The sequence below is a fragment of the Aplidium turbinatum genome, chromosome 10 (genome assembly GCF_918807975.1).
Source record: "Aplidium turbinatum chromosome 10, kaAplTurb1.1, whole genome shotgun sequence".
NCBI lineage: Eukaryota > Metazoa > Chordata > Ascidiacea > Aplousobranchia > Polyclinidae > Aplidium > Aplidium turbinatum.
Window position 1 is genome coordinate 13,787,962 of NC_137481.1, and position 22,189 is coordinate 13,810,150.

General features: G+C 37.6%; 1 protein-coding gene across 1 annotated transcript in view; it reads right to left on the bottom strand.

The window, feature by feature from the left end:
- Window positions 1-5,288: 5,288 nt before the first annotated feature.
- The window catches only part of LOC145778979 (uncharacterized), a 91,635-nt gene continuing 74,734 nt past the window's right edge, over window positions 5,289-22,189 (bottom strand). Inside the window, exons 129-140 of the mRNA XM_082590562.1 lie at window positions 21,060-21,212; window positions 20,679-20,837; window positions 18,195-18,353; window positions 17,618-17,783; window positions 15,512-15,703; window positions 11,173-11,309; window positions 10,171-10,387; window positions 9,512-9,720; window positions 8,204-8,365; window positions 7,248-7,329; window positions 6,958-7,092; window positions 5,289-6,679 (exon numbers count right to left, since the gene is read on the bottom strand). Coding sequence (XP_082446688.1) covers window positions 6,459-6,679; window positions 6,958-7,092; window positions 7,248-7,329; window positions 8,204-8,365; window positions 9,512-9,720; window positions 10,171-10,387; window positions 11,173-11,309; window positions 15,512-15,703; window positions 17,618-17,783; window positions 18,195-18,353; window positions 20,679-20,837; window positions 21,060-21,212 — 1,992 coding nt within the window. The 3' untranslated portion in view covers window positions 5,289-6,458. The remainder of the gene's footprint in view (window positions 6,680-6,957; window positions 7,093-7,247; window positions 7,330-8,203; window positions 8,366-9,511; window positions 9,721-10,170; window positions 10,388-11,172; window positions 11,310-15,511; window positions 15,704-17,617; window positions 17,784-18,194; window positions 18,354-20,678; window positions 20,838-21,059; window positions 21,213-22,189) is intronic.

The window sequence follows — 22,189 nt, forward strand, 5'->3', positions numbered from 1 at the left end:
TAGGGTAGGGTTAGCAGAAACTGCGGAAAAATGTTTGCGGAAACTGCGATCAGCAGACTTCGGCTTTGAGCTAATTTTTCTCACAATCTTTTCAGGGGGAAAATTTTAAAATGATTGCGGAAACTGCGATCAGCAACTTTGGCTTTTTCAATTTTTTCACTTGATCTTTTCAAGGTACGAACTGAGGGTACGAACTGTTCATGGTACGAACTAGGTTGCATCCATTGAACTGACTCGTGTGAAAATAAATTTCTTTGCAATAGTCATTAGTATGTTAATTGAGTTTCAGGCAAAATGTAGGTAGGGGTCTGCAGAATTAATAATTTGTCTAAAGGGGTCCGTGACAACAAAAAGGTTGGGAACCACTGTTGTAGAGGCTTTGAATCACTGACGCAGGCCCGGTCACCGAGATTGACAAAGTGAAGTTTCCGATTGTTGAAGTTTTGTTGCCGGGGAATTATTCTATATCCATTAGATGCCGCTGAATGGAGAGCAGTCCTTAACGTGCGTTGCTCAAGCGCACACCCCGAGACCGAGAGTCGAACCAGTGCCGCTTGATCTTGAAGCTTCTTTGTTCCAGAAGTGACGCGCTAACCAATTGAGCTATCGGGGCGGAGGCTTTCTTTTTCGCCAACAAAACAAAAAATAAACTGAACTGAACTGTTCTCACTGATTACCTTCATTTTCACCTTAATTCTGTAAATATTTAATCTGAGCCCTTGCTGACGAGTGACGACTTTGAAGTGATGTCATGGGCTGTCATGTGAGTCATTAATATCTATTCGCATTTCCCTGATTCCAATTTCGGATTTCCAACCAAATAATCTGCTGGAAGCAGAGTTGCCAGATTTTTGTCACAAAAAATAGCAAAAAAGTAGCAAAATGGCCCGATTTCCGCACGTTGTTTTTCTTTCAAGACAAATTACATTTTGTTTTTAGCATAATTTTCCAACATGTCCCTATTTTAAGATATTGCATAGTATATCAGTTCCTACTGTACAGTTAACGTTTGTAACCTCAAATTACCTAAACAAAAAAAAGATTACACAGTCAGTACTAGTAGGCTAATCGGAAAGATCACGAGAACTATCAAATACAATGGTTTGTTTTTTCAGTGACTGTTTCGTCAATATAAAAATAATGTCTACTGTTTCCACCTAGGCTATTTTAAGATTTACTACTAGTGAGCAATGATGGTAATACAATAAAGACTAATGAGGAGAGTTTTGCGCTAGGTACGATAGCACTAACCAGAGGAAAACTGGTTACAAAATTGGTTTTAACGTCTCTCAATTAGCTTCATTGTGATCGTTGCTGACTTAAAATAATATAAAACTGTCAGTTGTCACAACTAGCCTTTATTAGGCTAACAAGATTTGCTACATTACTTAAGTCACTACACCTCTAGTCTTCTAATTAAGCTGTATGTTGTCTAAAGGTTTACTAATTCAAAGTTTTAAATTACTAAACCTTTAGACAATAACATACAGTTTAATTAGACAAAGACTAGAGGTGGAGTGAGTTTAAGTTACGGTATGTAGCAAAAATCTAACTTTTAAACATAAATTAACTTTTCTTAAATTAGGGCAGAATTCCTTATCTGGCAACACTATTGAGGCTATCTTTATACTACCTCCCCCCTCCTAGGCGAGTAAGAATTGACATAAAAATAGCCGGACCCGGACATTTTTGATAACAACCACTTTTCTTCACAAAAAGATGGGCTACCTGTTTGAGACCCCAAATCTAAAATGCGGCAAAATTCGGACTGGCCAAAGGAAAGGCCTTTTGCCAGTCCGAATTGTGGACTGGCAAAATTCGGGAAAATTCGGACGAATTTCGGAAAATTCGGAAATTTCGGAAAATTCGGACTTGCGGCAAAATTCGGACGGGAAAAGGAAAGGCCTTTTTGAGGGGAGCAATTATTGATAGGCGCGCCACCTAGCGGAAGAAAAATATAAGTATTTTCCGTCGTGCTAATTCGACAATTTCAAGTGAAACAAGGATGATTAATATAGTGTCTAGAATTACCCTTCTGCAGAATTTGCTATTTTACGTTGATTCAACGTCTGGAGACGTTGAATCGACGCAAAATAACATATTTTTGTTTGCTTAGTGCCTCATGTAACAGAAACTAGGCTGCAATGATAGTGCAGTGGTTGTAAAATTCTGCAAAATGCTAATTAACTAAGACAGATTTCGGAAAATGTAATTTAACGTATCTGACCAACATGAAAATTACGAGCACATAAAATTGGATAATGATTTATACCTTGAACTTTCACAAAGAAAATATTTCAAAAAATGACCAGAACAAATGTTCTAGTTGTTATGTACAAAACCACATAGAAGCTCTTTCGAATGGTATCCTAAGATTCTGTTATTTATGCACCATTATGCTTATTAAACAGGGAGATGCTTTTGCGAGTGATTTACAATGGAAACTGTTGGAGAAGTTGTACAATGATGTCTCATCAGACGAGATTGGATTAGATAAGATTACTGACAATCAAGTTTTAATTTACTTTCAACCTCAAATAACCAAACTAAAGCAGAAAACTGTGGGTGATCTTTATGAAATTTTGTCTATTATTCGAATGTATGTGAAATCTGATCGCAGCGGAGACTGGGCCCTGCATTTAAAGGCTACCAAGGACATGCTTCCCTATTTTGCAGCTGCTGTACAGAACCATTATTTGAAATTCTGTATTTTGTATCTTCAAGATAATGAAAACATATGCCATTGTCTTCAATCTGCAATGGAGAACGGTCTATTCACTATCAGGAAAAACAAAAATTTGTACTGGAGCAGAACATGGAGTGATATGACGATTGAGCAAACGTTGATAAGATCAGGGAGAGCATCTGGTGGATTAATTAGCATAAGTTGCATAACTCACAGCGAATCTGCAAAGGTGAAATGGCTTTTAACTGCAAACATCCTGTTGCAGTAAGTTACACCGAAGCACTCCGATTTCTCACAATGAAATTTTCTGGCACTTGGTCCCACCAACATCTAGATCTTCGAGATGGAAATATTAAGCTTAACTGTTTACATTTAAACAAGTTTTTGTCATTTTTGCAAAGCCACAACCCATTTCATACAGAGAGAGAAGATTTGTACAACATTTCAACAGGCTTTATCGCTGATACTCGTGTAAATGTGGATAACGCCTTAATTATTGGTAACGATATTATTCGCAAAATATGTGGAAAGAAGCTGAAAGAGATTTCGCTAAATAGATCTGACCAAGCAAGTACCTTTGCCGTTATGCGAAAAGCCTTAAAATGTAGAGATGAAGAGATCCACATGTCATCCACCGAAATCTTTCACAGATTAGCCTATTGTCTATAGCCTGTGTGCAGGGGCCACTGAAACCGGACATATTTTCGTATGAACTTGCCAATGTTCCACCATCACTTTTCTCAGATGACAGAAGTAGCCTACGCGGAAATCTCAGAAATCTGCATTGTTCAAATACATAATCTTGCAAATGAAGATATTTTGTGCACTAGTTCTCGATTATCTTGTTTTCGCTTCTATTTGATGGCTGCTGTGCTCTCATTCACCGACTTCCCTGGCCAAAAGTTAGGAATATGAAAAATTTGCTTGAAATCTTCATTCAATATCTTCTACGCGGGGAAAATACCAATATCACCGTTGTTTTTAACAAATGATATTGAAACAACCAAAAGAGCAGAGCAAAAGCGCAGAAAGCTGAACACATCTTGTCCCGATGTAGCAATTTGCTTAGACACACCCATCCCGGCAAATGAATCCGCTTTTTTATCAAGTAAACGTAACAAGCAAAATTTTATAAACTTATTTTCTGATAATCTTAGTAGTAATGGTATTGCTGTGGACAAGGCCGAAGGATAAGGAGACGCTGATGTTGTTATCGTCCGAAGGTGCTGGAAGAACATGAAACCTATGGTCAAGTTACTGTGATGGCTGACGATACTGATATAGTCATCCTTTTGCTTTATCACGCACCATGCGGAAACAGCATTTATATGAAAACGTCTAACGCAAAAATTTCCATTCGTCGATCATAGCTTGCTCTCGGAGAAAATATGTGCCGTTCGTTGCTGTCTTGCCATGCGTTCTCTGGATGCGATACAACATCCTGCTTTTACGAAACGGGAAAAGTAAAAGTTTTTAAAATCTTAAAAAGTCTGGACTAAGTGCAACATAAATGTGCCGCCTTCGGAAACAAGGAAGCTTTAAAAAAAGACATTTCCAGAATTGGAGAAGAATTTTCCCAAATTCTGTACAAGCAAGGGTTTTCCATGAATACTTTGAATTTATTGCGCTACAATTACGCTGTATCCCCAAAATATATATCAGTTGAAAGAATGCCTCCAACAAGTAGAGCATGCTACTTTCATAGCCTTCGTGTGCATCATCAAGCGTCAACATGGCGCCATTTAAAAACTGTGCTGAATCCTACTTTCTATGGATACAAGGCAACAGCTTCTGGTCTGGTCCCAATAATGCCAGATAATGAATGTGCACCGAAAACCTTTCTGAAAGAAATTAGGTGTAATTGCAAGAGCGCAAAACGTTTATGCACATCTTGTGGTTGCTCCAAGAAAGGCTTTAAGCGCAGTATTCACTGTGCTTGTGAAGCTCAGTGTGAAAATTCATCATTTTTAGAGTGTTAGATACCCAAGAGCTGTAAGTGTAGAGGTATATTTACTTTAACAAAAATAGTTGTAGGTCTAGAACGGGACCTCAAATTGTTACTGTGGTAGTTTTTGCAAGTGAAATATTTTTTGCACTGAATGATTTGTAAATGAAAGTGAACGCATATATTAAATATACGCTGCCTTTTCTGTTGAAGCAAAAAAATAGTAGCCTACTGAATAAACGACATTGAATTGTCTTCAGATAAACATTAATCGCTCAAATCGCTGATGTTCATCTTTTTATTATACGTTGATTCTACATCTGCCAACGTTGTGTCACCATTTGTTTCAGTTGCTAATGTTCTTGAAGTGTCATATAGCCTGGTTCGACTCTCGGGGTGTGCGCTTGAGCAACGCACGTTAAGGACTGCTCTCCATTCAGCGGCATCTAATGGATGGAATAGTTCCCAGCAACAAGATTTCAACAATCGGAAACTTCACTTTGTCAATCTCGGTGACCGGGCCTGCGTCAGTGATTCAAAGCCTCTACAAGTATGCGAAACTGCCAGGATTAAGCTCTGCAAGAAGCTTTCCCAGTCCGAGGATAAAAATTCAATCAATCAATCAATTGAACATAGGCGATTATAATTGCGTGAAAATCATTAAACTGTAATAAATGACCAAATACGTCACAAACATGGGTGTCGGCAGAAAAAATGCTAGGGTGGGGAGAGGCAGAGGTTGCAAAGACACAATTTTTAAAGCCAAATTCATCTTCTAAGCTGCAACATAGGCAAGAAAAGTTCTAAATTTAAAGTACCATTTGAGTGGTGAGGTGCGAGAATTGTGAAAAAAACTACTGTTAACGTCTGCTGTAAGTGGTTGTTGCGCCTACGGCGGAAAAATATTTAGAGAAATCAAAAAAATAAAATAGAGTGAATTGAAAACCTGATGGAAAAGTGTTTACGTGGAAGGCGAATCCGATTTGGAAAATTGCACTCTTGTGAGCAAATTACATGTAAAATCATAATCCGGAGAGGGGTAAGTGCCCCTTGCCTGCCGACACCTATGACCACAACCTTTCTAAATAGTTTTAATACACTTATCAACTTGTGACTGTTAATTACGTGTATATATGCGTCATAATTTGCATTTTATTTAGAGCAAATATTTGCAACCGCTAGATGGCGCGCAATGCAAATTTAAAATGCGGTTTTGGAAAGTTCCTTAGTTTCGATTTTTGCCGAATTTTGGAATCGTCGGTCTGAATACCAGAAAAGTCTCGTGCAAAAATGTCTCAAAAATGAAAGAAAGCACTTATAGAGTGAAAAGCTTACTGCAACTTAATCAGTTTAGATTATATAAAATTAAAGAGTTTCTTGAAAATTGTAACCTAGCCTATAGGCTGGCCCAACCCATGTGTTTTTCAGATATTGGGCAAGTGTCTAACATTTTCTTTATAATCGTGAACCTGTTAATCTCATTTGATTGAAATCAAGGTAGCCTAAGCTTAGGCTATGTGTAAATTCAAGCTTTAGGCTATTAATGACTTGCACCTCCAGGCAAGCTAAAGCTATGATCAAAGCACTGCATTTTCCAACCAAAGTTTTATTTTTTGGATACTTGCAAGTAGGCTGCTGGCACGCAGGCTACACCTTGAAAGAAGTTTTCATAGCTACAGCCAGCAAGCGGTTTGAAATGCTAACAAAAAATACAAACTTATTGACGAAACTTACTAGTGGGTGATGCCATAATCAAATAAATTTCATATACAAAATTATAACATATAAAAAAACAGTTTCACTTAATAGGCCGCTGTTAAACGTCAGTTATGGTAAGTTATTTCCTCGAGCGGCAAAGCACACAGCCGTACTAATTTGTTCACCAACTCCAGCAAGGGCGTCAAAATTTTCGACATTAAATACATTCAGTTCTTCACTAGCAATATCTCTCAATTCCAATTCGACCGCTCCACGAACTCCGACTGCTACAACCTGGGCGACTTTTTGAAGTTCCATGGCCGGCGCTCTGACGTCATCCATAGATTTTCCTATAACCAACAAAGCAAGTTTATAACTTATCTGATGTTGAGTTGAAATATTACTTTTCTCTGTTACTGTCAGGCTTGATTCTAAGCATTGACAGCTTCTTGTCCGAAAAGTTGCCAACTTTATAGGTCCAAAATTGCAAATGGTGGTCTATTTATTGTGCTAAATGTGACTTTACAAGTAATCTAATTGATCATGACCATCACACAAGATTCAGATCACCGAGTGTAGTTAAGATAGACTAGAATTACAGCAACCACTCTGGTAAAACGCAGCTTACCATCAGTGATAACTATTGCAACCGCAGGTATTCCTGGCCGTCTTCCGGAAGCCGCACGCAGAGAATTCATTGTTGCGTAACTGATAGCCGACCCGGTATTTGTTCCCTGGCCATCGTATGGAATTTGATCGACAGCTGTTACAAATAATGTAAAGTAAGATAGCATCCCATGGTGGCTTTAAAGCTATACTGTAGGCTATAAACGCTTGTGGACTAATTAGAGTTTAGCCTTCAACACAACTTTTAATTTTTTTTTCTTATCTGTTTATCATTAGGGCTGTGTGTTATACCTTCAACAACTTGTTCGTTTGTTTCGAAGTCATCCAGTGCAAACCGTTCATCTACGATCGAGTTGTATCGAATCAAACCGACCTTCAAGTGTAAAATTGAATTAAAACTAAACACCATTTTGTTTCAATATTTTAGACAAGTAACGTTTGGTGATACCCAGGCATCAGATTGATATTTTGAGCCGTCAAACAGACCGTGCGCGGACATTTTGCCGAAAGACATTTTGCTGAAAGACATTTTGCCGAATGGACAAATTGCCGAAAGGACTAAGGTTGTGAACGATAGACTAAAACACATTGTGGAGAACATCGATACATATAACACAAAAATGAGTTTCGGCAAAATGTCCATTCAGCAAAATGTCTTTCGGCAAAATGTCCTTTCGGCAAAATGTCCTTTCGGCAAAATGTCCGGGTACCAAACAGACTGACTCGAAAATAAAATTTTCATGGTGCAAAAGCTAATACGATTAATTCGATTGCAAAAATTGACTCCATTCCCACGAGTTGCTATCATTTGCAGAATTGCAGACCATGGGCATTGTACGCGTCCATATTATACAAAAAGCGCTGATGTTGAAAATCACTATAGCTGGGTTGTAGCCTACATTTGAACAACAGCTATTGAGATGATGAAGATTCATGAGAGTATGCATTCGGCAAGTCAATGCATTCAGCAAGTATAAATTTAGAGACTACTGAATAATGTCCTCAGATATATAATTTATCTTCAGATTTTATCCTTAGAAAGCAATTTCTAAAATTAATGCTCAGCAGTTTCAAAAACTTTTAAAAAGGCTTGTAAATTCGTTAAAACATATTGAAACAAACACTGATCACTTTGCGATCAAGATCAATGCGAATTTTATGTAAAACGCTGTGTTATGCCTAGGCTACTTATTTTGCATTAGTTTGATATATCAATAAAAATCACCAGGCCTATATGCGAATCGTACCCTTGTGGAGTTTGGTCCAACGTTGAATTGATTGATCAATTGAGTGATAAAGTTTCGAACAAGTTCAAAATTTTCCAGCCCTATGCTAGAAGAACCATCGACAATAAAAAGGACATCCATCACTGGATCCGGCGGACATTCTGTAAAATTGCTTTCACGGCCCTGTAAACAAAACCAGGTCACATTAATTAGCAAAGTAGGCTAGTTGATAATAAAAGTGTACAGCTAATTACTTATTTGATGTCGATTTGCAATAATTAATTCGGTAACTGAAAATACACTTCCTTAGGCTATTCCAAATGTAGGCTACACTATATTGTAGTTCACTCATGCAATCTGTGATATAGCAGTAATACATTTTTTTCATATAGGCCTACTTTATTCGTTATATTGAGTGAAACATGACTTCGATTTCATGAAAGGTTCTGTATCGATCTGACTACATGCATGGTTTAGACTTGCTTATTTTAGGAAATGTAACTTTTTCTTGCGGATTACACCAAGATTGCTGGTGAAGTCTGCTTGGTGATTGTCTAACTTCGTTTTTTATATTGCAGGCACAATAAAGCTATGTGGTAGCCTCTTAATCGTCGCTCGGCTTATCCGAGCCGTGTAGAAACGGGCTTCTTTGTAAGGAAATTTTCTTTTGAAAATATTTTTTTTATCATTTTTATCTTTTATACCAAGTCCATGTGGCCACTTTACATCACGTAAACAGAAACATATAAAGCAACCAATATTCATCCCCACCTTCAATGTGATTTTAATTGTTTTACGGACCAAAAAGTCAAGTCTAATCATTTTTTTTTTCTTTCAATAGCGCCACATATAACCAAACAAGCAGAGTAAATGATAAGAAAAAGTGATGCATTGCAAGTTACAGCTGTTGGTAGGCCTAATTGTGGCGCAATCAGGATGGTAGCGGAAGACCATGAGCGGTCATCTAGTCATCCAACACCCAATAAATCTAACTGCTTATTCATGCACAGATGTGTGCAGAGGAAGGCAAACTAACTTATTTTAGTAAATAAAAAGGGTTTAGAACTGATACTAAACAAAACTCTGGTGTTAGTTTGAATCTTCACCACCAGATTGAAAAAACCGAGGATAAGGATTCAACTGTTCAAACATCGGTCAAACGCCCTTAGGCTACTTATCGAACATACAGTTAACAAAAAATAAATTGAATTTCAAGAAGCTGTTTATAACGATTAACGTTTCAACCTATTCCTACAAAAACTAGGCCTACTTTTAACAAACTATTGTAGTAAGTAGGCTACTGTAAAGCAACGAATAAAAATATCAAACCTGACATAATCGAATCTGTGACGTAATGCTGTTAACTATGATGTTGAGGGAATTGAAATCTTCCACAGTCGTAGCAAAATCGCTGTCGGGATCAGAAGCAATTTCGTTGACTTCATTGATATCAATATTTCCGATGCCCACAGCAATGACAAGAGTATTATCGCGTTTGAGAAGTTGTGATGAGATCACAACATCATCTTGAGACACGCCTGAGAAGCAGAAAGCATTTCGCAATGTAGTAAATCATAGCAAATATAGCCTACAGCGTGATGAAATAATGTTGTAAAACTGAAATCTCTAGTTAGCTCAGCCATCTTTTAGAAAAATTCAGAGAATCGAATATGTTACATTTAGGGCATTGGTGCATTTGCTTTGCAAATCCACCATTCTTCAACCAAAAGTTTTTAGCACATTGAAAACAAACACCGTAATATTTACCGCTTGAATCATACTAACATTCCAACATTAGCCTAAACTTTATCAAAAATAAAACACTTAGTGAAGCATATACTTAGGAAGCTGCACGGAGAAGGCAGTTATTTGTGTTTCTAAAAACATTGGACTGCATCAAAAAAAAAAAAAAAAATTAAAGTCGACAGGATAATATCAGAGGTAGCATAAGGTAAGTAGCCTATGTCACAAGCCACCACAGATCTTACCGTCAGTAAGAACAAGAACAATCCTTGCGACGTTGGGTCTACTCCCTAGTGCTGAGAGGAAAACATTCCTTCGAGTGTAATTGAGAGCAGTACCAGTTAAAGTGCCCACACCGTCATAAGGGATATTTCCAATAGCAGTCAAAAGATCTTGCTTGTTGGGGAAGGTGTTTAAGCTCCACAAGTGATCGATTTCACTGTTGTAACGAACGGCAGCAAACTATAGCAAAGCATAAAGTATCAAAAATTAAATCAGACCAAGTTACAGTAATTGCAAGCATGCAATTTTGACAATGTATACACAATAGAATTTCAGCATTTGTATCCACACACAATAGAATAGATCTATAAATCGCTTTTCGTATGTTCAACTCAATAAAAATGCTTGGTTTTGTATAGTGCTGTAACCATCATCCACACCATTCTCTTGTACGTTTAAGAGACATGGACATTCACAGTGAAAGTTCGGTTAAACGTTTGAGCAACGTAAATGTGATTTTACAGACAAATGTTCGATTTCCATGCACAGGCGACCATATTATAAAAAAAAAGTTTTAAACCACGTGCAACAACACCGGAAGTTCATGAGCAATCTAACACAAAAACAACTTCAACATCTAAGACACAACCTAGAGAAAGAATATGAGCATCCGAGGAAGTCACTTTCTGGGAAAACGTGCTTGTGGTAGACAACGAATACTTTTATAAATTTTCAACAAACATAAATTAATTAGACAGTGCAGGGTCATTTTAACCACCCTGTAGGCCTATTCCTCGGCTGGTGAGCAGGGGTATCACCGTCGTCTAGGGCCGCAACTACTGTTAATCTGTCCAGCGTTTTTGGCTATTTGAAATAAAAAAGATCGAAATACTGCCTAATTGTCGGCGTTCGTTGCTCACAGCGCTTTGTGAAAAAAACAGTTTCAGCGCAACCAAATATAATAACATAAATTTTAAACAAGAAACACCAGACAAACACACAAAGCACATAAAAAAAAAATTTACTTGCGCATCTTCAGGTCCAACGTCAAATCGTAAAACCAATTGCTCAATAAATCTACGGATGGTAGGAAAGTTTTCGATGCCTATACTCGATGAGCTGTCGATCAAGAACACAACGTCGACTTGATCCGTACATTTTTCTATACAAGACAATTGTTATTGGTTAAAATTTGGCGCTTCCTTTCTAATACAATTAATAATTACTGTACAAGTTGGCCTATAGGTTGTATACTTTATTGATTAAAATAAGTTAATTTCGGTTTTCTTGTTTTTGTTTCCACTAGTGGGAGTGGCGGATTCATTTTTTGCAGTTATTGTCTTTACCTCTTTTCTCCATGTCATTTTGTCTATTGCATCATCACTTTTTAGTTTGACTTTGCCTGCCTCTCAATCTTAACCTGTTCTTTTCATGTTCTTTTATGTAGTCTCCGTTTCTTTTTCTTATACACCTTAAAGGTCGATGTCTTTTGGAGAAGATTTCCTTCCTCCTTAGCACCACTCTACTCCATTTGTTAGTTGGTTTATAGTTTCCCTCATCTCCAGCATATTTATTAATTCTTCAGTCTATTTGTCTTTCTCAACTTATTTTCTAATATTCATTTTACAATTCTCATTCTATGTAAAACACAGTTACTACACTATTCGCTGTTTATTGTTGTCATGTTCAATCTGCGCGTGGAATTAAAAATAACTGAGTTTACCTGAAAAAATAACTTACTAATGTTCAATTTTGATATCGTAAGACAAAATATGACAACAAACATGAATGCTGCCAATGAACGATTCGGTGAGAGTTCTTTTGTCACTATAGTCCAGTCAATCCGGCTCAAAATAGGGCTTGACCCAGCACTAATTGCAAATGTTTTGACCCATACATTTTCTGAAAGCTTACATCATACAGAATAACATACTAAAAATCTGCTGCGAAAAATTTAGTGGAACACCCCATTTTGGGGGTAACAACAAAAGGGCCGCCATGTGTCCCAAAAATCTTCATTTTAACGTATTTTTTCACCTAATTCATGTAATTTAGGTCTGTAAAAGAGCTCGTTCTATATTTCTGGTACAAGGAATTTATAAACAGACACTGGAAAGTTGAAAAATGAGATAAAAACTTGTCTTAATAAAAGTTTATAACAAAATTTAAAAATAAAATGACCGCCATGAATCTCAAAAATCTTCGTTTTTCCTTATCGTTTAACCTAATTCGCACAATTTAGTTCTGTAAAGGACCTAATTTAATCAAACAATTAATAGTTCAAACCAAGGCATCATCATCAGAGTCAATGTCTTCCATTAGGCCTAATTACGAATTTGAACATGACCCATGACATTCACCACATGCAACTGTACATTCTAAACCAGATTTCCGGCATGTGCATCGAAGTGTACAACAGCCGGTCTTGCAGTTGCAGACAATCATTTTCAGGAACTGAGATGGAGCTGGAGGTTTGTCTGTCATCACAGGCATCAGACTGCCTTCACTAAAACGCCAACCCCACTGTTCCGGTGGCACATCTGTCTCATGACCCAGCCACACCTGCACTTGATGATATACCCTGAGACTGTGAAACCTCGCTGCTGATGACGTGGGAGGAAGAGAACATGTGTCTACTGCAGTCATACGTCTTGCTGTCTTTCCACAGAAAATTTGATATCTTAGATCGTCAAGATTATCATCTTGCCTTCCATTGTACATGGCAATTAGTATTACTTTTCTGGCAATTAACTTTTTCTGGCAATTAGTATTACTAGTGTGTGGTATTACTTTTCTTGTAATGTATGAGCAAAATCAGAATGTCAGTATCACTTGCTAAAACTACAGTGTCTTGTTGCTGTGCAGATGACATCGCGGTTTCTACTATCAGGACATCTGCATCTCCTCTGGCATGGTGGACAACACATCCTGCTCTTTCGAGTCTGTCCCCTATCATATGGATTAGTCGCTGTTTATTTTTATGATTAGCAAGAAAGTCTTCCTTTTTGGTTTGGAGCTTCATTGTTGGATCGAAGGTTAATATTCAGCCCCAATCCTACCAACAGTTCTTCGGAAGTGAGCACCATCTTTTGTGGAAGGCGAATCTGTGTAACCATCAAACACAACAATACAGGGTCCATATTTGGACATCACATAATCAGTGTACATCTGCATGATTTCATCCCATGCAGCTCCTTTTGTCCAAGGAAGTTTATGGAGCAGGGCACCTCCATCTAGTACATGCTGGACTAAGGGCTTAGATGGTTTTGGAGCAGACTCAATTGATGAAGACCACAAGAAGTCAGCCAAGGAGGCCTTGTTGGCTGGTCTAATGATGGACTTTAATTCAAACAAGGCTGATGGAAATGGACAAAGTTCATACTGGAATACCTCTGGTAGCTGATTCGTTGTTGTGCCAGCACAGACTAAACGTTGAAATAGGAGGATGGGATCAACACTCACTTCCCTGTCCTTGACTTTGACCGATTCTTTTGCACCCATGGTGATGGCTTGGTGTTTCTTTCTGAAGGAATGCTCAGTCACCTTTACTCCAGGCATTAGTGCAAGGATTTTCATACCTACGTCCCATGCTGAGTCACAGTTGACACTGTCATGAGCTGCAATGCCTGTCACTATGCTTCTCAGGCTTGGTGGGCCATCCTTTCGAAATGGATTTCTCACTGTCAAATACTGAATTATATCTTGAAGATCTTTCATATCTCTGCTCATCCTTGCTGGGGTACTCTCTTTGTGTTGCTCACTGGTGAGAAATTTCACCCCTGTGAACTCTTGCATGGTTTCATTTACTTGGGCGCATGCTGGTGCAGATAGAACCCAGATGAGTCGTTGTGTCTCTGTCAATCCACGCCCCCTTGTAAGTCCACCCCTTGACTTCAGGCTCCTCATTAGACATTGTTCGATTGTCAGGTCAGTCCAGAGACCAGCCAAGCATCTGTCTGTGCGACAAACAACGTGATGTCCTTCCATGAAGTGCTTGTGGACAAGAGGCATCTCACTCTGAAGTTTGGACATCTTGGCTAGGTACAAGTGGATACTTTTCACAAAGTGATTGTGACCTGATGCTGCCAAGTACAGAAGCATTTCGTACATGGACTGCAGATGCAATGGCCATAAGCCTAGTCGCTCTGCTTTAATGAATCTGCACAGGATTGTGACCATCGAAATGTATTGTAGCCAAAGTCGTGCTGTTCTAGATTCTTTTAGGGTGTCTTTAGTTTGCTGTACTTTCTGTTCTAAGCACTGAATCACTTCATTCTGATCTAGATCTGATGGAGACACTGCACCTAATAGTAATCGTTTCATTAGATGCCTCAACTGAAGAATCAAGTGGTTGTCCTGTTCGTGGTCATTTGAAAAGCACTCATCGGATTCAGGAATATGAGACAAGTTGATATCTAATGCTGACGAGGTTAACAATGCATTAAGGGCTGCATCCACCAAAAGATGTCCTATGACTGCGCGACTCACCGCTTTTCCGGACAGCATGTGGACCGCTGAATTAGGTGCATAAACTATTTCCAAGAGTTGTTGAAGTCCAGTTCCGTTCATCAAATGTCCAATGCTGCCTAGGTAGCTCATCATGGTGTGAAATCCTCCGAGTCTTATCACAGATGGTTGAAGACTTTCAACTGGCTGACTTTCAACCATGCTAAATGCCTTTAGCCACAATGGTTGATCAAGTGTGATGACAGGACACACTTTGTATCTGGTTGCATGAGACGAAATGAATTTCAGGGTAGAATAGATGCATGAGAGATCACTGGGGTCCATGGCAATCATGGGCAGGAACAAGACGGAAGTTTTGCCTTGATGTTCTCCTTGGTGGATAAGTTGCATGAATCCAGACCATTGAGGACGTGGTACCTTAACGCTTTGACCGCCAGCACTCATATATGAGGGCAAAACTAAACATGCAAAATCTTCAAAACCACTTTTCCGATTATGGTGGTTAAATTAAAGATTTTTGGGACTTGTGGAGGCCATTTTATTTTTAAATTGTTATAAATTTAAAAAAGACACGTTTTTGTCTCATATTGCAACTTTCCAATGTCTGTTATTGGATTCCTATATAGAATGAGCTCTTTTACAGACCTAAGTTATATGAATTAGGTGAAAAAATATGGAAAAATGAAGATTTTTCGGACACATGGCGGCCATTTTGTTTTTACCCCTAAAAAGGGGATTCCACTAAATTTTTCGTGGCAGATTTTTAGTATGTTATTCTGTATGATGTAAGCTTTCAGAAAATGTATGGGTCGAAACATTTGCAACTAGTGGTGGGTCAAACCCTATTTTGACTGGACTACTAGTCTATACTCGTTGTTTACACATTTTTGGCATCACCTTGACAGGAAGGTGGGGATTCATCCCACTGGGCCACCCCTGCTTCCACTTCTTGACATGTTAATGTTGAAACCCCGACAATCTGATAGTCTTGGAAGCAGGTAAACAAACATATCGATCCAGTATTGGTTACATCGGTGCACACAACAAAACCAAATTCCAAACCAACATCTTCATAATCGGGTGAACACGCTAACAAAAAACAACGTTTGTTATATTCGACAAGCTGTTATAATTGCATGTACGTGAAGCCCAAAATTGATAAACGATGTGTGGGCAGAGATGGGCAAGATCACCAGTATTGGTGATCTTGAAGATCAAGATCACCAAGAATAGGTGATCTTGAAGATCAAGATCACCAAACTATGCGATATTGAAGATCAAGATCAAGATCGTGATCTTGAAGATCAAGATCACTTTCAAGATCACTTTTTGTGTACTTGAAAAAAATCAAGTTTTTGATCAATGATGTTGCATAAAATAATTACTATAAGCCACCTGGGTAAAGGTATATAGTTAGTATTGCTAACTTTTACTTTTAACTACTCGAACGCTAGCCTAAGAATTGTAATCAGTTAGTGACTGTTGCTATTAGGCCTATTAATTGTTGACGTAGTTTGCGTAAAATCGCAACGTCACACCCAAGGCCGAGGTTAATTACAGTAGTACTGAAAAAGTCACAAAATTTGCAATTAGTTTTATACTTTTTGTTTATAATAAATAAACTAAAATAAATTTTGAACTGCATCATTTTTTACCAAATTTTTGTCTGGTCCGTGTGGGAGTTTTTATTCGTGTTACTAAGTAGTTTTAACTTTCACTGCATTATGTCAATGTTTATTGCACCATTTACCCATCTGGCAACCTTGATGCTGTTGTCTGCTTTCAAAAACGTTCAGAGGTTTGCGGTCAGACAAACCACTTCATACTCAGACCCTAAACAAGTCTTGGTCTGGTTGATTTGCTGCAATAAACCACTTTACATGACCAAAGTCGGCTAGAGTCCAGATTTTTTAATACCGCCAATCTGGACTTTTGAAACATCTAAAATTGAGTCAAAGAAAGCAAACATTTCTTTAAAATTCATACATGAAAATTGTGAACAAAGTTAAATCATTTTTATTATAAGTCAACATAAAGTACCATACACGGAAGTTGACTTCTTTATTATGACCAACACAGAAAACTTCCTTCAATTTGAAATGGCAACACTGACCAGTGACCAGATTAGATGACGTTTAAATCGTCTTTTGTTGGACACATATCATATTAACAGTGGCTTATTGTTAGTAGTTGCATGGCCACCTAAAAATATGGCCTGATTTGTCACATTTTGCAGAAATTTCCAGGTTTTTCTTACTTTGGGCAAACGTTTAAATAAATTTTTCTAAAAATTAGATTTTTACACTTTCTTTATTCTTTTCCCCAGATGATACAATAAGTTTTAACATCCTTACATGTTGAAAAACAAAGAAAATTTGATTTCGAAGATTTTAGTCAGACTGTTAATTTTCAATAACAGTCTGATTTTGCGTTTTTCAACTTACTTTTTCTCATTTGCTACTGGTTTCCCAAGGCAACAAAAAGTTTTATGTCATTAGGAAACCGCAAAAGTAAAAACATCTCAGAAAATGTCAGTCAAGCACTAGCAGTAGCTGTAATCAAAATCTGCAAAATGTGACAAATCAGGCCACATCTCCAGGTGGCCATGGTAGTTGCCACTAACTACTTTGTACAGTACGAGTTCTAAAAAAATGCCTCTTTCTAGTAAGTAAACTTCAATTTTAAAGTGATCTTGATCTTATTGTTCTTCAAGATCAAGATCACACAAAAAAAGTGATCTTACTGTAGATTAAGATCAAGATCACCAAAAAAAAAGTGATCTTCAAGATCAAGATCACGATCTTGATCTTCAAGATCACTTGTGATCTTCAAGATCAAGACCACGCCCATCTCTGTGTGTGGGCGATATAAATAAATTCCCACGCTTATTTGCACAACATAGGCTAACACAACAGTTCCCCGTGACTTGTTACATATAACTTACAAACGTTTGTTTACATCATGGTAGACAACAGTGCTAATTGTAATTTAGGCTATACTAACTTGGGCATGATTGAGTGTTACAAGGCCGACTACTATTATAAGACCCTTCACATCCGCTGCCATCTGGGTTCCCGTTGAAACAAATTCTCCTTCGAGTTGCTGTGCCTCCGTTACATGTACGAGTGCATTCCCCATATGCTCCCCATTGCGACCAAGTCGCACAAGACTATAAACATAAGAAAAATTGATGATGTGCCGCATATGAAGAAAGCCTTTCGGATAATAAAGTAAGCAGAAAGGGTTGAGCTCCAGACTCAAGACGTGTGTAACTTTGAAATCACGATAATTGTTGAAAATAACGAGTGGTAAGAACGTCTACTCAGTTTTAAGCGGTATCAAAGCCAAAATTTACAAGTCCCTGATAACTGTGTATCGCTGTGCGGTGACGACTATCGCTGCCAATTCTTGCTACAATCGATTGTCAAGAAACATATAGTTCTTTATGTTGGAGCACACACACTTTAGGCGTCGTTTCATTAGAACACTGTGATTGAAACCACATCTTTATGAAAGAGGATTTTTTTAAAGTCTTGACGTACCAAAATGAGATGCTACTGAGTGACAAGCTGCCTCTTACCCTTCTGTTGCAAATATCAGTATCAGAAGTTCCACCCAATATACATCCAACATCACCAGGCTCTCCAAACAAACAAGTTCTAGTTCTTGTGTAGCTTCCTCCATCACATGTTCGGCTGCAATCTCCCCAATTAGACCAAACAGCCCAGTACGGACAAGTCTACAACAGATTTAAATGTAAGCTAGAAATACTAAGGTCATAGTAGACTATAAATATTCTAAAGACCATTTGTAATGGAGGAATTTTTTTATTTTCTGACTGTAATGAATTTTAAATATCGAGCAATAAATTACAGCACTTACTTTCAGCTACACCATTTGCACAATGTAACAATTGTAAAACAAACAAAGGAGTTTTGTTATTATTTTGTAATTAATTTCTAGCAACAATTTTCCGTATAACCAATTGCATTTTGTCAAGCTGGGGTTGCCAACAATTAACTGTGAAGCCAATGATTGTATAGTAGTGCTTAGCCTATAGGGCTTACTTTATTTGCGCTGGGTTGCCTAATATACTGTAGCTCATGTGGGGCGACCATTTTTCATGAAAGGCCAACCCACCGAAATACTTCTCCTAATTTTGAGATGAACATTAAATTTAACTATAATTTCACTGAACAGTTTAAAATTCTTTGTCTGACTTTCTGGAGGTCAAAAAAAAGAACAGAAAACTGTTATTTCATGCCATTCCTGTCATACTCATTTTTTGTCGCATATCTTCAAGCATGTACAAAAACATAGGCTTCTTAGCTGCCAGATTTTTTTTCAGCAACAATACCAAAGATATGCTATGCTACAATCTATTGCTACAAAGAACCTGAAAAACTACAATCTTTTCATGAATGAGACTAAAACTGAATTCACCCACATATTTCTTGCAGACACAAATGAAACTGATACTGATAGCCTACCGATTCGAGGAAACGAAAAATGGCGTACACACAAACTTTTGGGATCATTATTGTGCAGCACTGCCGATGTCAAATCCCGCTGCAATTTAGGCAATGTCGCTTTCAGATCACACTGGAAACTATGGAGCAAGAGATCGAGAATCCCATTACAGTTGCGACTAAGATTGTACAACGCGTACTGCATCCCAATTATGATCTACAACTGTAATAGCTGGTCTGTTACCAAAGGAAGTCTTGAAAGATTGGATGCCTGTCATCGAAGACATTTACGTGTCATAACTGGTCATACTTGGCCAAACAGTCTTATCTCGAACAAAAATCTCTACAAAATATGCAACAGTGAACCATTGTCTTGCAAGATCTCCACCATGAGATGGAACATGTTTGGACACATTCTGAGACTTCACCAGGACTCACCTCCCCAGAAAGCCCTTGAATTTGCAATAATTGGCAGCAAAAAGTACCAAGGCCGAACCGGACGTCACCGTACCAATTTATTACAACTGCTGAGATCTGACATCAGAAAAGCTGGCCTGGGATCCCTGCTCAGCACACCACATCTCCATCGATTGCAAAACATCGCAAAGGACAAAACAGAATGGAGATCCTATCAACCTTGTTGAAAGACTGGTCGAAGCCAGCGGATGCCAAACGATTTGGCTACACTGGCGGCGGAGACAGTTACAATAATACCAAAGATTGAAGCTTCATAAGTTTGAAGATTTTAGGTTTCAATTGGGTTTAATGCTGACAGATTATTTGACTTAGAATTTTGCAAACTACACACAGTCGATTTAACTTTTTTTTTTTTTTTTTTTAACATTTTTAGACCAAATTCTGAATAGAATTATTGCGAGCCATGTGGCCAATATATTTCAGTTTTCTTGTTTTGTGTTTGCGGAATTTCCATGTAAATAGTGAGCCTACGTTTTCGTTTGTAATTTTTTTCTTTCATAAAAATTTAAGCATTCTTCTGTAAATCCACTTTCAAATGCCTAAATTGGTTTTTCCATTAGGAATGATACTGTCCATGTTCCTGCACTGTACAGCAACGTATTACAAATATAGCATTTCATAGTCAAGTCAATTTATTTTGTTTCAACAGCGCCACATATTAACAAACAATCAGAGTATATGTAATTGTCATAACAATGCATAGTACAACTGTTGGTTAGATTATGGTGCAATCAGGATGGTAGCAAAAGACCATAAGCAGTCATCTATAGTCATAATTCGTTTTCAAGCGTTAATGCTAATTTTGCGTGTTGTTGATATACCTTTTATTTCTTGCAATGTTTCTTGTCATATCTATTCATCTCAATATTAACGTATTGCCTTTGCCATTTTCAGTTGTTATATGTCCAGACAGGTAAAGCATTTGACGCGTTCAACCAGAATTCCTCCAATAGTAATATTTAATCTTGCTGTATCAAGGCCATTAGCTTCCATAAATAGCTTAGTCCCAAGTCGGGTATTTACAAAGTGTAAAAAAGTATTTACAAACATCTGTACACAAACACCACTTTACTAAAAACCGAAAATAGAATGCATTTTTGAACAAATTAGCACTCCACCTGTGTACTGCACTCTTCATCTTCAGTGTTGTTTCCGGGACACACGTCGTTTGATCTCAAAGCATCCACGATGCAAACACGAATACGATTGCGATTGCCACCACCGCATGTCAATGAACAGGGAGACCAGTCTCGCCAAGTTTCCCAGGTAGGACACAACTGAAGGATGCATTGTACTTTTAATAAAATCTAAAATAGCCTACATTTCTACAATTCAACTAAAAAAAAACAGCTTGATTTTTTTCTGAACAAGTTTAAGCCAAGTTTACGTTATACGTTATTCATGCAAATCATTTTTTGTGGCGCAAGTCATAACATGTAAATTACTCACACGCTGAGCAAAGACATTGTCTACAACTACACTACACACTGTTTACTCACATGTCCATTACAAACATTGGTCTGGGAAGAATCGCCAGGGCAATCGCCACCAAAGTCTTGGTTTATGCAGCGTCTGGATCTCGTGGAGTTTCCTCCTCCACAAGAAGCTGAGCATTCACCCCAAGAGCTCCATTGTGACCAAGTTGAACAAATCTTCATAACATTTGCGGTTGAATATTTCAAAGATGGGTTGTAGTTGACATTTACTGATGCATTTTGTAACTCATTTTGGTTAAATTTTAACAATCTTTTTTATCATTTTTCGTTAACTTTTCACGTATTATAAAGCTTTGGTAAAGACTTTGCTTTGTTGAACCATAGACAAACAAAACAAAGTAACTTCAGCGGGTTTAACATGGTTTATTACAAAGAGATATAACATAATTAAAAAATCAACACGTTTTCGACACGTACGTGTGTCCTCATCAAGATTTACTTAAATCTGCAAATTACTTTCCAATACGACACACGAATGTATCGAAAACCTTTGAGTTGATTTTTCAATTATTTTATATCTCTTTGTAATAAAACATGTTAAACCCGCTAACGTTACTTTGTTTTTTATGTTTTGTAGAGTATGGGCAATGCTTCTAATCATCGGTGTCACATTCTAGTTGTAATCCCCATAATGCCTACTCCCAGTCACACATAGATTCGGTTTCGTGACTAAAATGATTTTCATATGATAGCGTTACAATTTTTATAAGGCTTATATGTTCAACTTAAGCCCTTTCAGACAGCAGATCGTTGATCAATGCTTAAATGAGAAATGTAAACGTTAGTCAGCAGCCTATTCATTCACAATTTATATGATTGCGAATGCAATGAAATATTAATAACAATATTGAAAAAGGAGAATTTCGAAAAAAGGTCACGAACATTCTATTAATTTTTGATAAAATATATAAAAAACATAAAATTTGCACAAAGATTACTGATTTTTGATTCTATGTGCCAATATATTGTTCATAACATAACTTTATCAATGTCATCAATCGTCATAAGTGCGTCACGAGTTCATCAAATTCCTCTTAGAGTGTCGCTTCGAAACTTATGAAATATATGTTTCCATTAGAAGACGCGATATATAATAAAAATTCAAATAATTTTTTTTGAGGGTCTAGGACAGC